We start from the raw sequence: 17,204 nt of genomic DNA, 5'->3' as shown, positions 1-17,204 counted from the left end.
GGTCCATAGTAGCAGCTAGTTGCTCGGACAACTTCCTGTTTTTTACTTCCTGGTTTATATAGAACCCTTCAACCAGACGGGGCTGGATGTTTCCCCTTGGGAGCTTTGGGGGCAGGGCCCTCTGCAAGCTTACCCTTTTCTGGACCCTCTCCTGATTAACCAGGTGAGCTTCTGGATGTTGGTCATCACCTTGGCACTGCCTAGGGACATGTTGGCTTGGGTTTAAAGCCCGTGATCCCTCACATCTAGCTCCACGTTCAGTTATTTTAATAGCCTTTCTGTCTGGCTTTCAAACTCAGGAGACAGCTGCCCACCTCTTCCCTCCACCCCAGTGGAAACTTTTCTCCCTTTGCCTCACAGATATTATGCAGGATACAGCAGGAAACTATAACCATTGGGATGTTTTTCTCACTGAGGTCTAATTTTGTGAGTAAACAATGGCAACGTCCCTTCAGTCTACTAAAAGCACATTCAACTGTCAGTCTGTACCTGCTGAGCCAGTAGTTGACTCTCTCTTTGGTGCTGTCGATGTGGCCAGTGTACAGCTTCATGAGCCAGGAGAGCAACAGGTATGTGGGGTTGTCGAGATCACTATCGAAAGCTTGTCTCTCTCTCACCAATAGAAGTTGGACCAATAAAGATATTACCTCACTCACCTTGTCTCTCTAATATCCTGAGACCGTCACGGTTACAACTAAGCTGCATGTGGGATCGCTATTGACATTTTAAGATTCCCAATGATGATCTTCCTGTTGGGAAAGACGTTCCTACTTAAAGACGCGGGTGTCATGCACCACAACACTAATGTCAGTGAAGTGTCCCTGGAGATTCACCAGTGCTTGCATAACCACAGAAAAGGAGTCCTTTCTGTTGATGTACTCTGTAGCAAGGTGGTCTGGTGCCAAAATGGGGATATATATGCTGTCTATCACTCTACTGCAGTTGGTTCCACATTGGGGAACCCCATTGCTGCAAATCCATCCACTGTGTCCTGCACATTGCCAAGAGTAACCGTCCTGCATAGCAGGAGGCCATTAATGGCCCGGTACACTTGCATGATGATGGCCTCCGCAGTGGATTTTTCCAACACCATATTGATTTCCAACAGACCGGTAGCAATTTGGTATCGCAAGTTTCCACAAATGCAATCAACACTTGCTTTGCCACTGTCAGTACAGCTCTCATTTTGGTGTCTGTGTGCTGGAGGGCTTGGGTGAGCTTAACACACAGATCCAGGAATGTGGCTTTGTGCATATGAAAGTTCTGCAGCCACTGCTCATCATCCCAAGCCTGCATTATGATTCGATTCCTCCAGTCAGCGCCCATTTCTCAGGCACAGGAAGCAGTGTTCCCCCACCAGCAGCTGCTCCATGAATGCCACCAACAATCTTGAATTGGTTCTCATTTCGTCCCAAAGCTGTCTGTCCTCCAAGAAATCATGTTTCCCACCGTTTTGGTTCTTCTTGCGGCTCTGCAATTACTGCAGGATTCTGTGCCCTGTGCTTGCAATGTTTATGAAGATAGTGCAGAACTGTGCAAACTCCATACTTCTGTCAGAGATTGTGGACAGCGAGGAAGGCAACGTATGTTTGTGGGATTTTGGAAAAAAAGTGCGAAAATGATGGCAGACTGATGACCTTATGGGATAGAAATAGTTGCACTGGGACTGTTGACCCCTTGCTCCCAGTCAGCCCTGCACAACTTGTTTCTGCCCCACCGTGCATTGGCAAAACTTTCCAAAAGGCTGTGTGCCAGATGGTGATGGGTTGTGCACTGGGGTATCTGCCCATAGTGCACTGCACTGTGCATTGATACAAGTGCTCCTGATGAGTATGCGCACTGCCCACACAAGAGGACAAGTATGCTTGCGCACAAGCGATATGCTAACTACAGCAGCTTTATGCCAACATAACTTAAATCGACAGAAGTTTGTAGTGCAGACATGGCCTAAGGTGCTGTTTCTGGTTATACCATAGGTCTAACATGTCATTTTGGGCAAGTCTCTTCAACTCATTCCTGAAGTTCACTAATACTTATTTATGTTTGTTTAGAGGGTGCTGAGATTCTCAGGTGAAAGGTTTTTAAAAAGATATTATCTTCTTTGTGATATTAAAATTATCATAGAAACCAATTAATTTCACAATGACTTCAAATGAAGAATAAGTAGAATGAGAATAATGCACAAAGATGCTCAATATTCTTTCTAGTAGTAGTGGGGGTTAGAAAAAGTGGAGAGATGCAGAAGTGGATACAGTATAAACAAAATTTTGATAAAATTGATTATTTTTCAAAACTTTACATAAGTTTAGTAATCCAAAAAATAAAACACTTGTGAAAAGGGGTTTCACTATAATGTTCACAATAGGTACACTAAATAAAAGAGCACTGATTCCAAGCTCTGAGTACCTTTTACAGTTTATTATGAATTTTAAAATGGACTCCAGCAATCACACCATCATCAAGCAATAATGTAAATATAACAAAAATCTAGTAAGTCCCACCGAAAAAATCATCACCAGAGTCCTCTCTGTTTTCCCAGCTTTGCCCATTTTCCATCTCCTTACAGGTCAAGGTGAAAATGTCAGCCTTGCACAATGCCTGAAAGGTTAATAAGCTCAGACTGTCATGGACCAAAGGAGGAGACAAGTTTCAAAGACCTGTGATGCTGACAGCAGCCCCCGCCACCATCTCTTATGACAAACAGGCTGTAGCTAGCACCTTCCATGATCACAAATATGGCATTATGTCACATATACAGAGGTGGTCCCTTAGATAGGTAAGCACCCAGGTCACTTGGGGCTTTATAGGTCAAAGCCAACACCTTAAAATCAACATGAAAACTAATGGCCAGTGCAGATAATCAAGTACTAGTTTAATGCGCTTCCTAAAAGAAATACTGCTTAATAAAAAGCCCACCAAATTCCATACCTGCTGCAATTTAATAGGTAGCCCCATAATCTAATCTCAAAGTGACAGTCCACTGCAAGGCCCACATCTGAAAGTAACTCTTGCAACCTCCTGGCTGTTTAGATGAATAAAAGAGTTGACCTAGGTATAACGGCTATCTGTTTCTCTAGTAGCTGGGAGTCCTAATGAACCCAGTCAACAAATGCAGATACATACCTCAGTTATGGGGACCGGTGATATTCTTGCCATATCTTCCATATCTCCCACCCCCAACCAACCAGTGTCACTTCCTTTTTATCTGGGATGAGTTTCAAAATCAAGCATAACTACTGATAAAGAAGTGAGAGTTGCTAGAGAGACTGCTGTCAAAATTGGCGAGGGGTTTCTGAAAAGTGAGCACATCAGTTTATCACAAAAATTACGTTTTGATTGTTTTAAAGTGTGGTTTATTGAGTTAGCCCTGTATACTACTTGAAGAGATGGACACAGTAAAAAATGAAAGCTAAAATTATGAGCTTTCATAGTATTTATTTTCTCAAAGAAGCTTGATTTGGGTGAACTGATATTTTTCCTTGCAGAGAAAGTTTGTGGATACCTTGTCTATCTGGTTTTGTGTGTCCTGTATATATTATGTTTGTCAGAAGATTGCTTTTAAGGATAGTTTCTGTGGATGCAGTCTCAAGAACTACCCTAATTACTTGTGCATGTTTCAGTAAGGAATAGAATACTTAAGACAGGAAGATCTTTGGAGAAGTTTGTGTTCAAGATACTATGTGTGGCCATCTGTCTTAACTGTATCTGAACAAGGTTAAGATAAGAAAAGGTTAAGATAAGAAAAGAGCACTTGTTTAAGTTAAGACAACTGAGAGTTTGGATATTCCTGAAGTGGTCCAATATCTGGCCAAGTTAAGAGGAGATTATGGAGGCCAAATAACTAGTTGGTTTCTTGTCTTTCAATACAGGACACTTGTAATTTTATGGAGATTAGGAAAGCAGAAGTATGAGAGGCTGCTGAATGGTTCTAAATTTGAAGAAGACAAAGCTAACAAAGTTAAGACTGAATTTTTAATTTTATTTCCTGAATTTGATATGGACTTGGTAAAAGTGCTAAACATCCACCCTGATCCATACTTCTAAAAACTTTTTGAGCCTTAACAATTATAAGATTATTTCTTGGGGTGCAACATGCATTTGTCACAGATTCTTTTTCAGTCAGCTACTAAAAAGAAACTTGAGCTTTAGTTAATACAGACAGCTATAATTGAAATAATAGAAAAACCATTATACGTAAGTATAAGACCAGTACAATGTGCATTGTGCATACTTACAGCTTTATAGAGACCATTGGAAACAAAGATAGAAGGAATAGTAAGTGGAGCCCATCAGAAGAGATTCTGATTTAGGCATCTTGAGGACCCAGTGAAACCAAAAATAGGGAACCAAAGCAATGTTTCCTCTAATTTTTTTCCATCTGTGCAGAATGAATTTTGTTATGTGGACCAATATCAAAGTGATGTGCGCCATCAGTGGAAACAAAAAACCTAGATATATATTTTTAAGTTACCATAGGGATAATTACACCAGCCAGGACAGGTCAGGCATTTTAGAACTCACTACTCAAAGAATTAAATTTAAACATAAGAGAGAAATAAAATTATGAAATGCATAGACCAGCCAAACAACTTTGAAAGAATAAAATTAAAGATAATATATGTGCATTGCACTACCAAGAAGTAACAACAACATGAGTATGTGTTGGGAGGAGAGTGTGAAATAGACTGTGTGTGTGTATGAGAGAGACACAGAGACCGTGTGTGTGAGTGAGAGAGAGACACACAGAATGTGCTGGCTGCTGGGGCAGTCTGAGAGACCGTGTGCTGTCTCTTTAATGCATTCACACCAGAAGGTTCAGACCATAGCAGCTGAGCTCTCCTGCTCCTGAGCCCTATCCCCTCTCCCCCGCTTTGCAGACATGGGGTACATGGCAGAGGGGAAGCGTGGGTAGGGAGACACCCTGACATCAGCGCTCCCCACCCCCACTGCTTTGCACAGGAAGATCCCAGGAGCAGGAGGATCCCTGGAGCAGCTGGCCAGAGGCTTCAAGGCAAAGGGCAGGAGCAACATGGCTGCAGAGCAGCAGAGGGAGGGGCACCTGAACACATGCCGCCATGTGCAGCTCTGCTAATCACGTGCACAGCACTTGAGTCGCTCTGTAGGAGCAGAATTTTATAATTGTACTATAAAATTAACGTGTAATTTGATTTCATCCTGCCAGCCACCCTTTTTAAATAGCCAAAAAAAAAACCCTCTGGGACTATGGGATTCTGTCTCTCATATGCATTACAAATTGGGCCCTTTTAGTTCTTTGTTTTAAGGTTTAGTTAGTAAAAGACAGGATCCTGTATTGTGTCTATGTTCAGTAAATTAAAAAAACATTAAAGGTCTGAACCTCAATGTAAATTGTTTTGGTTATAAAACTTTGCAAGGTTTAATTTACAATGTCCTTTTGCTCAATATAAAATACTGCTGTTTATATTCTCAAAGGTCACTATAAAAAACTGTTTATATAAATAAAAAAGGCATGCATCAAAAAATAAAATAAAATGTAGAGGCTGTTAGTAACCAAATGGTCCAAAAAAAAACAAAACAGAAGAAAACCACTTATCAAAACTTATTAATTCCCAAAAACCATCAACGCGATCCATAATCCAAAAAGGGGAAATTAACAACCCTAAGGTAAAGGCTATCACCCCTAAAAACAATTAATTAAATCAAATCCAAAACAAAATAACCCTCTCAAAGATGTTTTAAAATGTTTACATCAAAAAATAACACCAATTAAAAAATAACTGGTCATAAACTAACATAGCAAAATCCATAAACTTTAACAACAAAACCTATATAAGCAAAGTGCTTTGCCGTGGAACTTTGGGTTCATATTGCCACTATTCCAAAAGCATCAAATCGCAACCAACAAAGCCCGGCTCCCCTCTGTGACCAATCTGGCTGGCCACTAGATTGATCCAAACTCTAAACTGGTAACTATAAACATCAACTGACAAAACTGTGTGCATGGTACGTGTGTGTAACTAAAAAGCATATGCTAACTGCTGTATTCTCAATAACTGTGGCGTGTTGCCTTCTCCCCTATAAAAAATCTCATGTGCTTTGTTTAAGTATAACAGCTCCTGGACAGCCACGCAAGCGCACAGCTTAGAGGGAACACAGAACCAGAGCCCTTTATACCCCACTTTTTGTAACCTGTTGGGTATCTAACCATACTGGCCACCTTCTGTGACCATAATAAGATTGATACCAGTCTATTATCCATATGTGGCCTTTTGCATGTCCCTAGCCAAGCCCCTAATTATTAATACTACTTAACTGCATCACACCTAATCATTTCTATACATAAATACACCTCTACCCCGCTATAACGCGACCCGATATAACACGGGTTCGCATATAGCGTGGTAGCAGCGGGGCTCCGGCTGCTGCGGGGAGCCCAGGGCCCTTTAAATCACAGCTGGAGCTCTGCCGCTGCTACCCTGGGGCTGCAGCAGCGGGGCTCGGGTAGCACTTTAAAGGGTCTGGGGCTCCGGCTGCTGTGGGGAGCCCCTGGCCCTTTAAATCACCACCAGAGCCCTGCTGCTGCTACCCTGGGGCTGTGGCAGCGGGGCTTGGCCAGCGATTTAAAGGGCCCGGGGCTGCTGCGGGGAGCCCCAGGCATTTTAAATCACCGTTGCAACCCTGCCACTGCTACCCTGATATAATGGCGTTTCACCTATAACACGGTAGGGATTTTTGGCTCCCCACGACTGCGTTATATCGGGGTAGAGGTGTACATTTTAACCACCTAGTTATTGCATAGCGGCTAGATCACTAAAGCCTCCCCACAAACTCCATTCTTACACAACTGCTGTGTGCTGTCCACTTGTGGATATTTGTGTGTCTTTTCAGAATGAGAGTGCAGAATTTATCACCTGGGATTATTTCTTGGGCCTACTAGATTTCAGCCTAATAACCCAATTATGTGTGCTCTCCTAGTTGCTGTTACAGCTTTCATAACTTCTATTAAACATGCTTACCAAAGGAATCAAAGTCCAAAGACTATGAACCCTCCAAGATCAAGTCAGCGTCAACAGTCAACACTCTCCATATCTTTGCCCTAGATTAATTTTTGAGGTTGTTTGAAATTACACAGTTCATTTTTGATCCATGTGCTGCTTTTGAATTCTGTGATCGGCTGAATTTTAGGGAGAGCTGAGACCCTTCATGTCTTTTCACAAGAGGAGGAGGCAGGATATTTTTGTTGTACTGAGCTTGTGTTGTACTTTTATGTAGTGGTGTATTAATTGCACTTTTACATAGTGGTATGTTAGTTGCCGTGGTGCTGCTGTAGAATGTTCTACTTCAGGGAGGATACCATTGATGATGGAAGTTTGGAGACGCTACTTACTCTGATTTACATCTTTTGGAGTGTTTTCCTAAACTATTCATGCATTTTTTTAAATTTAGCTTTGTTCTGTTAATGTTCTGATTTACCATCAGAGATTTATAGGTGATTCAGATCTTTTCCTTTTATTTTTGCCAGATTCAAAATGTTCACTGAATAGGTTTGCAGAAAGCATTAGGTGTTTCTCTGGTTCTTTTAATTTTTTTTTTTTTTTTAAGTTCTAGCACAACAGGAGTTTAGTATTGTGATGAAGTGGTTCTCAACCAGAGGTACATATATGCCTAGTTTTACAACAGGCTACATAAAAAGCACTAGCAAAGTCAGTACAAACTAAAAGTTCATACAGGCAATGACTTGTTTATACTGCTTTACAGACTATAACTTATATTTAAGTACAATATTTATATTCCAATTGATTTATTTTATAATTTGATGGTAAAAAGGAGAAAGTAAGCAATTATTCAGTAATAGTGTGCTGTGTCACTTCTGTATTTTTATGTCTGATTTTGTAAAGAAATAGTTTTTAAGTGAGGTGAAACCTGGGGGTACACAAGACAAATCAGACTGCTGAAAGGGGTACAGTAGTCTGGAAAGGCTGAAAGCCACTGTTGTGGTGCACAAAGGCTGTCTTCCTAAAATTGTCTTTTTGTAGTCCTGGATAGCTTTTGTTTTTTATTTCTGTTCACAGCATTGATTTATCTGTACTGCAGTAATGTCAAGAGGCACCAATCGAGGGGCGTGAGTCATTGTGCTGGTGCTGCACTAGTAAGTAAGGCTATGATTTAATCATAGGTATTTTTAGTAAAAGTCATGGCCAGATCACTGGCAATAAACAAAAATTAATGGCCTATGACCTGTCCATGACTTGTACTGTAAGTACCCCTGACTAAATCTTAGCTGGGGGCCCATGGGGCAGGGAGCCACCGCTCAGGGGTGGGGTGGGGGGCTGCGGGGCAGGGAGCCACTGCTCGGGGGCCGCCGATCAGTGGCTGCTCCGGCCGCCCCTAGGGCTGCCCAGTTGCTTCTGCTCAGGTGGTCCCTGGGGCCAGCTGCACCAGCTATTGTTTGGGCGGTCCCTGGGGCCAGCTGCATCAGCCGCTGTTCAGGCGGTCCCCGGGGCGGGCTGCCTGAACAGCAGGCAATGTGGCTGGCTCTAGGGCCACTCCAGTAGCAGCCAGTGCGGCTGGCTGCGGAGCTGCTCCAGCAGTGGTGGGTCTGGCTGTCCCCGGGGTCTCCTGAGCAGCTGGCCTTGGGGCAAGCTGCTTGGGGGGCCCCGGGGTCCGCTACACTGGCCACTGCAGAAATTACGGAGGTCGCAGAAAGTTATGGAATCCGTGACTTCTGCAACCTCCTTGACAGACACGGAGCCCTACTAATAAGCAATAAAAAGACAATTTCTGCCTTAACAAGTTTATAGCATAGGTTATGACAGGGGTTGGCAACCTATGGCACGCGTGCCGATTTTTGATGGCATGCGGAGCAGGCTGAGCCACTCGGCTCGCTGCCACTCTGGGGTTCCTGCTGCTGGCCCCTTGCCAGCCGAGGTCCCACTGCTGGTCCCACTCAGCGCCCACTGCTGGCCTGGGTGAAGGAACCCCAGGCTGGCAGTGGGCTGAGACCCTGGCTTGCAGGAGCCGGCAGCTGAAACCCCAGAGCGGGGCAGGCGGGCTCTGGGGTTCCAGCTGCTGGCCCCTTGCCAGCCGGGGTCCCCGCCTCAGCCCTGCTCACCTTGCTTCTGATTGGAGTTCCAGCTTAGGACCCCTGCCAGACAGGGTCCAGGCTTCCGGCTCTGCTCAGCCCTACCAGCCGCCAGCTCCACTCACCTCAGCTGCCAATCTGGGGTTCCAGCCAGTTAACAACTGATCACTCAGAAGCCTGTGTGCAACTTAAAGTATCCAAATATGTGCCACCAGTCATTGGAAAACTCAGCAAGCAAAAGATCACACTAAACCAATAAGATCTGCATTTTAATTTAATTTTAAATAAAGCTTCTGAAACATTTTGAAAACCTTGTTTACTTTACATATAACAGTAGTTTGGTTATATATTATATAGACTTATAGAGAGACCTTCTAAAAAACATTCAAATGTATTACCAGCATGCAAAGCCTTAAATTAGAGTGTACATGAAGACTCAGCACACCACTGCTGAAAGGTTGCCAACCCCTGGGTTATGACAAGATGCAGTTGGTGGATGATACACACAAGTGGATGTTTGTGGGGAGGGAGAGGATGAGGTAATTTAAGTGAATACATTTACTGTACATTAATCAGAAGTATTAGCTCTTTCTGTGGTCAGCTGATAAAGTTTTGTAGTCACTGCAGATTATTTGTGAGATTCTGGCCTGAATGGCTCAAACAGGGTAAGAGGGGGTATTGAACATGTTGGTGAATCTAGGATTGTATTTTCCATCTACTGCTTCCTTGTTTTTTGTCCTCCAAATTAACAGCCAGATCATGCTATCATGGCGCTCTATGGAGTACAGTATTGGCTTGTTTGAGTGGGGTTACATCAGTTAAATAGTGGTATATTGATATTTGTGTCCTTTGCAGATATAAAACTAAGTTTAAGCCACATATTTTAAAATGAAAACATTTGACTTGACTCCCTCTACCTTAAGGATAACTCTGTGTTCCAGTTGGATTCCACAGTAGTTCTAAAACAAATTGGTCTGTGCCTAGAAGTATCACAAAAAGGTGAGAGTTGGGTTTTGCTTTTAGGGACCTAAACAGGAAGGATATGGGGAAGTGTATTTAGATTCACTTCTGTGCTGCATGTCCCTTTTACTTATGTTATTTGGGGCATAGGACACACAACCTTTTATTTAACTTGTTTTTCAAACACACATTTGCAGTTCTCTTTTAGGGTTAATCTCCAGGTTTAATTTACTGCAGTTGTCCATAACTTGTTTTATTGTTTAGGTATTGCAGCATTAAGACATGCTGAAGAAAAGACCACTGATCATATGGTTTTAATAGAGAAAATTCAGGAAATTGACAAGCTGAGCATCTTTAATACTTGAATGTATTTTAATAGTATTCAAAATACTCTTTTTTTCATTTCTGAAATTTTGAAATCTTGGAATCTGAGATATAATATATTTCATTTTGTTGTTTCAGGATGAAAGTAAAAAAACTGCCTATGATTCTAGCTCTCCATCTGAAGAGATTTAAATACATGGATCAGCTACATCGATATACAAAACTCTCTTATAGAGTAGTGTTTCCTTTAGAGCTTAGACTTTTTAACACTTCGGGAGATGCCACCAATCCTGACAGAATGTACGACCTTGTTGCTGTAGTAGTTCATTGTGGGAGGTAATAAGAAGTTTGTCACATTGGGGTTCTTGAATGAAATTATTAACATTGTGACAGAAATCCAATATCACTTAATTTAAGTAATCTCTAAAGTGTGTTAAGAAATTATGTAGCACAGAAAGTAACATTGCAGAATGTATTTGCCTTTGTTAAGTAAGTTCTTCAACAAAAGATACGTTCAGATTTTAACAGAATTTCTCCTGGAACAGTTTTGTACGTTTTTTCAAATAGGCTGATTTTGTCTCTTCTCTCTGCTTCTAAAGCTTTCAAGATCATAGTATTATGTGAGTTGATGGACGGTTAAGAAGTATATTCTATTCTTAAAGTTTGTGCACTTGTGTTCTAATTTTACTTTTCAAGCATCGGATCCCCAAATGGAACACTGATCACACATCTACCATAAGATTGCCTCCTGTGGTTGGAGGTTGGGGTGCCATTATTCAATCAAGGCAATGCTGCACCTGCTTTATTAATCTGCTTAAGTGGTTAATGAGACCTGCCAGTTTCCAGCTGGCTCTGAGGGAGTGTGCTGTTTTGCTGATAGAATAATGTAACAAAATCCTGGGTGGACCTTTTTGTGTACAAACATCAACTCAGTGACCTCTAGATGTCCCCTTTCCCAGAGCTTTCATCTCATGAGTCAGTGTGACTTACAGATAATTTGCAATAGACAAATGAGAAAGGAGACTGTTAGAGTATTCATAGTTCAAATTCAGTTGCAAGCCTGACCGACTGAGATACAAGACATTTTTTAACGTCTTCTGCTGTGTGTGTTCAGGAGGTAAAAATTTTTTTTGTCTCTGCCTTAATCTACAAAGTCTTGCACAGTGGAACTGTTGTAGGTGGCCTGCATTTTATTGTATAGTCAAGTTGTTGCTATGAGGCGTTTTCATATTGCATTGTGGATAAAATTACTCATCTTAACCAACTCTATCTGCTTTGAAAGCAATTTCTTATGAGAACAGACACACAAAATCATCTCTGCAAGAGTTTCAGAGTGCCTCATTGAGTCCTGGCTGTGCTAGGGTGCTTCAGGTTACAGATTTTGAGTTGAACCTCTATCGATCCTGGCTGGTCAAATCCATGACCTTCTGTTGCCTCACATAAAATTTGGGGCAGCATTATACATAAGAGACAGATCAATAATTCTGATGGAATGACTCTTCCAAGTTCCCCTATTGTCATGAGTTTAGAATATTCTTCAAAGTTACATTTTTGGCATGAAATTTCTTGGTATTGGTCTCACCCAGAATCCAATTTGGTGTGGAAAGTTTGATTATTTTTTTTCTATTCAATCCCCTCCCCGCTTTTTTTTAAATAAAAAATGTTCTATATTTTTTTTGTCCCTAGTTCCGTAAATAGCTTTAGCATGAAACAACCTCTCATGTATGTTGTTACTGCTTGTCCTACTTATTCCCCATTTAATCCTCTGTTTAGTATAGTATTTGGCATCATGATGACTAATGTCTTGTTTCATGTAAATGTCCTTGGTAACATAAAGGGGAATGAATATACAAATAGAAATACAAATAATCAGCTTAATTTTTACTAAATTTTGTTGGTTTCGTTTTTGTTTTTTTGTGGAAAAAAGCAGCTTTGTAATAAAATAGACATGCATAATGTTTTTTGTTTTGTTTTGTTTTTAAATACAGTGGCCCTAATCGAGGACATTATATTGCAATAGTGAAGAGTCATGATTTTTGGTTGCTCTTTGATGATGATATTGTAGAGGTAAGTGTTGCTGTAACCCTGGTGTTTTTACTTCTTCTAAACAAAAGTCTCCCGCCATCCCAACACCCCATTTATGATCACTTAAAGATTAAAAGGAATGGTGTGCTGATACTGTGAAGATAAGAAATATCTTCAGCTACATTTCCTTTCTTTCCTAAACTAGAGAGATTCAATCCTTGTTCTTTGAGTACAGTCATGTTTAGATATTTATTGGAGAAGGAGAAAGTAGAGATGTTTGTTCAAAATGTGTAAATTTTTGGATCAATTTCCAGAGGAATTGCTTTTTACCAAAAGAAGAAAAATCTGTGCTAGGGAGACAGCTAATAGTGATAGCTTAGATAGAGGTAACTCTGCCTGAAAGAGTAGCCAAGTTTTCGTGCCTATCCTCCATGACAGTCTTCTTAATATAATAATATCTCTCAACCTCACAGGTAGATTAGAGTCTTTCAGAGAAGTACCTGAGACTCTGCAACTCTGAATCAAGCATGATGATTAATGGCAGATCTCTTTTTCTGCTTTTGCCACCTATGACCATCACCTTTTCCTGGCAGGGAGGGAAAACTCTCTAAAACAAAACCACTCTTCCCATATGAGAGATGCCAGGGCCAAAGTGGAGGTCACATAACATTGGAAAGTATGGTCATATATACCTCTCTAGTGAGCTTGCTTAACTAAACCTTTGACGAAGCCAGGTCTTCCCTTTCAGTTTCCGGAACCAATCAGGCTACTGAAGACTTCTTTGTTTGGGGGGGTGGGTGTCAATGGGTGGTCTCAGTTGTCCTGACAGCATACTCAGTGGATTTTAAGAAACCGCCACAGAGTTAAAGGTTCACTCGCCCACTAGTAAAGTGGATGATGCTAGGACGGCCTTGCAACCTCTCAAACATCAAGGTATCTATCTCACTAGAACTTGAGCGAGAATGCTTTTCAGGAATTTACTGGAGTTTGCACTCCCAAAGAAGTCTGGCTGGTACTTGATCTTAAGTAGCTCTATTTGGTGCTTCAAGATGGAAATGATCCAATTAGTCATCACAGTAGTGGAGACAAAAGATTAGATTAGATATCTAATTGATCTGAGGAAAAGAATGCTTATTTCCACATTCCTGCTGTATGAAATATATCTGTGGCTTGTTCTGAATCAAAAATGCTTTTTGGCATATTGCCTTTAATTTGACTGCATTTTCTGTTGTTTTCCCAAAAATCATCATGATGGTGGTAGCATCTGGCAGCTCTTTGCATCCTGCTCTGTATCACAAACTAGAGGCTCTTCATCCAATTTAAGCCTTTATGGTCCTGGTAGCTCATAATTTTTTAAAGAGGAGAGTTGACCTTTTCTCCTCTTAATGCTCATCCCCCATCACTGTCTAAGTTGGTCTACTTTATTACATTCTGATTAGTCCTACTTATAAGTTCAGTGCTGATTCTAAGTTCTTATATGCATAGCCTATGCTGAGTTTTGGTCCCTCATCAGAAAAAATCTTGGTATTACCATTGTAAATCACCTTTCTGTGTGGGAAACTTATCAGATGTTTGTATTCATGGTTAGTCCATTTATTAGTATTAGATGTTCAAGTTACTTAAATTAGACACAAGATGGGCTGCTGTGGAGGAAAGAAGATTTGGAATTAAAAAAAAAAAACCGTATAAGCCTTATAATCCTTCTATAACCTAGGTTGTCTGGAGAAAGGTAATTAACAGATGAAACCAAAATATTTTGTCACTGTTTCACAAAGTGTAATTTAATAGAATATACATTTATCATAGTAGATTTTTTTCCTTTAAAAATTAGTGTTTGTATTTTGTTTTCTGTAGAAAATAGATGCACAAGCTATTGAAGAATTCTATGGGTTGACATCAGACATTTCAAAGAACTCTGAGTCTGGTTACATTCTCTTCTATCAGTCTCGAGATTGAATGGGAACTGTGGTGAAGAGAGATTTTATGCCTCGTTTCTTCTCTGGCTATATTGGAATGGAGCAAGCACTGATTTAAAAAAAGGAATGCAGGGAGCTCCAGGGACAGTAGCGCAGTTTGCACACAACAAAGCAAAGTTTGGATTTTTTTTAAAACCCTTCATATCAAGTTCATTTTATTTGCTCCGGTATCATGCTGACTACACAATTCTATTACAACTGCTAGGAGAAAGGAGAGATACCAGCCACTCTTGCAGGAGCAACCTTCCAACAGTTAACACATTTTCTCTTTTTAAAGTCCTGAATCAGAGCCCCTTAAAATCAATGGAAAGACTCCCATTGGTTTGACTGGGGTTTGGTTCAGGGCTAATTGCAACGATCTGGCAGTGCAATAGAAGTAATATAAATCTGGTATTTTATACTGATTTCTTATTTGAAAAGACAGAGAATTCTTTGTGCAGTAATTTGCCTGTATTCAATTCTGAAAGAATATGGTGAGCAGGGTTTGTTTGTTTTTCCTGGATTCTTTCATATATAAACAAGAAATATACTTGGGACAACACAGTTGCCTTCTTGACTGTAACAGATTAACTGAAAAGATAAACTAGTGTCAGGGAGGCCAAGAATGTTTTGCTTCTCTGAAGAAGCTTACATTATAGTAATATATACCTGTCCTGTCGGGAACAATCAGTAAAAATTATGGCTTTTAATCTCCCTATGGAGAAAGATGGGGTTATTAATAATAGTTTATTTTTATTTATGAATTACTATAACTACTAGGGTCCTATGTATTATCTTTGAGTATAACAAATCTTGAACATAATTTTATATATTAATTTGAATTAGATTTACTTATTCCATTTAAGTGGGTTTTTTTAGGAAAGACAAATTCTAAATAAAATGCATAAAATGTCTTTTTTAAAAATTGGTAAAGCAGAAGAGGTATTTTCTCTTTCAGGAGGAACTGGTATTTGGCTTAATGTTTTACATTGTTTAATTATTAAATTAAAATATGAATCTGTTTTTACTCTACTGAAAAAGCCAAGCTGTAAAATGTTTCCTGTAGCTGTCTGAATGATGATTGTAAGAATGCTTATCATAATGAAATGGTGGTGGTGTACCCCAGTTCTTACTGTTTTTTATTCATTAAAGGTCCATACGCTAAATAATTTGTTAGAAAAACATGGATCAAAATAAACAGTTTTCAAAATATTCCCTCCTCAGAAAATTGTTCTATTCAGACTCCCAACAGCTTGGGTGACTTTCAAAAAACTCTCCAAATATGAAATGAAGTTGATAATAAATGAAATAATCTAGGAATGTAAAGGGAATTCAGTGTGTTGAGATTTTTTTCAAGTCCTATGAGGTGAAATTTTCTGAAATTAAAGTTTACCTTGCTTTGGGTTTATGAAACAGCATTAAGATTTAAATAATAGCACCACCAAGTAATAGATGTAATAAGAAATATGTGAAATGTTGTGATCTGATACTTTTCCATGCATCAGTTTGTTGTCTGACAGTGGCTGAATGTAATTTCTTGAAAATGATGGAATACATATTTCAGATTATGGCTATCAGGTCTTGGATGTCCTTGTCATCCCATTTCAGATTGTGATTTTTACTTTATTTTATTGATACTCTTGAAACCTTTGAAAAGAATGTCTCCTGTCTGCTGCTATAACTAATATATTTACATGTATTTTTAGCTCAGGAAAAGACTTCACCTATTCATTCAGTTGAACAAATTTTGAACAGGGTCACTAAGTAAATTGGGCTATTTAACAAATATGAAAGAAAATTCTTGTCATAACAGGTTGCTTTTATAAATGCAAATTTTCTGAAGCCTTGGCTTGGCTGAAATTCTTTTGTCTAAATTATGTAGCTTGGCTAAACTACTAGCATTTCAAAGAAAAGCATAACATATTTTGGGAGAGGCATAAAAATATAATGGATTGGATATTTTTAAGGGCTTATACCAAATTAATTTAGAACCTAAATCTGTTTTTCCAGGTTTCAGTGGAAAAAGAGTGAGGGGTGAATCAGTTGGACCATAGTACATGTCAGAAAGATGAAGTCCCTTGCATTAAATGTACAGCTTTGTAAAACCATTGTCATATTAGTTTTTGTTAACTAATAAATGTTTGCTCAGTCATTTTACAGTTTTTAAAAATGTATGTAGTTAAAAGCCAAGCTTAGTTGCTAAACACATTTTAATACAGTAACAACATTTAAAGCATTTTTGTTTTACTGGTAGCCACAGGATATTTTGCTTCACTCCTGCGACATATTTTTATAAAATGGTTATTTATTTTGGATAAGGTTTTTTGAGATAGTGGTTCCAAATGATGCATTTAATTTCACTTCTAGTGCAGCTGAAAAATGTAAGTAAATTCTTGATAAAATTAATACCAGAAACTACAGGCAGAGGAAATACAAAATGTAACTGAATAATATAAAAAGCATTATCTCTTGATTGTAATTTCAATGGGGAGTGTGAGAAGACTCTTCACTTGTAAATGGTGGAAATGATTTCTGTGTAACTATGTAAATGTTAACTGGGATAACAGGTCCCCTATTTTGTATATTGGAGCAAAAACTTCTATTAAATAATAAAATATGTTCAGAGAACATAAGTACTGTATTATTTGTATATCCCTACTGTTGAGTCACATGGTCTCTGGTGCTTTTGTAACGTTCTCGAAACTTGTAAAAATGTTTAGAATTTCCTGCTTTAGGGAAGCAGCCATGCACCATACTACACTAGTTGGGGAGGATCGATCTAAGATACTCAACTGAAGTCAAAGTATTTTAGTTCGACTTACCTGGCCATCCTCACGGCAGCAAGTCGACCACTGCGGCTCCCCTGTTGACTCCGCTTA

At 39.7% G+C, this 17,204-nt stretch overlaps 1 protein-coding gene and 1 long non-coding RNA gene across 9 annotated transcripts in view; one reads left to right on the top strand and one right to left on the bottom strand.

The window, feature by feature from the left end:
* Positions 1 to 17,204, bottom strand: part of LOC120402300 — a 134,039-nt gene that overhangs the window by 88,793 nt on the left and 28,042 nt on the right. The gene's annotated exons all lie outside the window — the stretch shown is intronic.
* Positions 1 to 17,204, top strand: part of USP12 (ubiquitin specific peptidase 12) — a 112,067-nt gene that overhangs the window by 79,197 nt on the left and 15,666 nt on the right. The window contains exons 7-9 of one of the 6 annotated variants that reach the window (XM_039532789.1): positions 10,484 to 10,645; positions 12,334 to 12,412; positions 14,225 to 16,945. In XM_039532789.1, coding sequence (XP_039388723.1) covers positions 10,484 to 10,645; positions 12,334 to 12,412; positions 14,225 to 14,326 — 343 coding nt within the window. In that variant the 3' untranslated portion in view covers positions 14,327 to 16,945. Of the gene's footprint in view, positions 1 to 3,869; positions 6,404 to 10,483; positions 10,682 to 12,333; positions 12,413 to 14,224; positions 16,946 to 17,204 lie in introns of those variants that run through there. The other 5 variants (XM_039532804.1, XM_039532780.1, XM_039532795.1 and 2 more) reach the window with 5 other exon arrangements.

This window comes from Mauremys reevesii, linkage group 1 (assembly GCF_016161935.1).
Source record: "Mauremys reevesii isolate NIE-2019 linkage group 1, ASM1616193v1, whole genome shotgun sequence".
In the NCBI taxonomy this organism is placed as follows: Eukaryota; Metazoa; Chordata; order Testudines; family Geoemydidae; genus Mauremys; species Mauremys reevesii.
The sequence above is the reverse complement of the archived record's forward strand: the minus strand, read 5'-3'. Positions and strand labels throughout refer to the sequence as shown.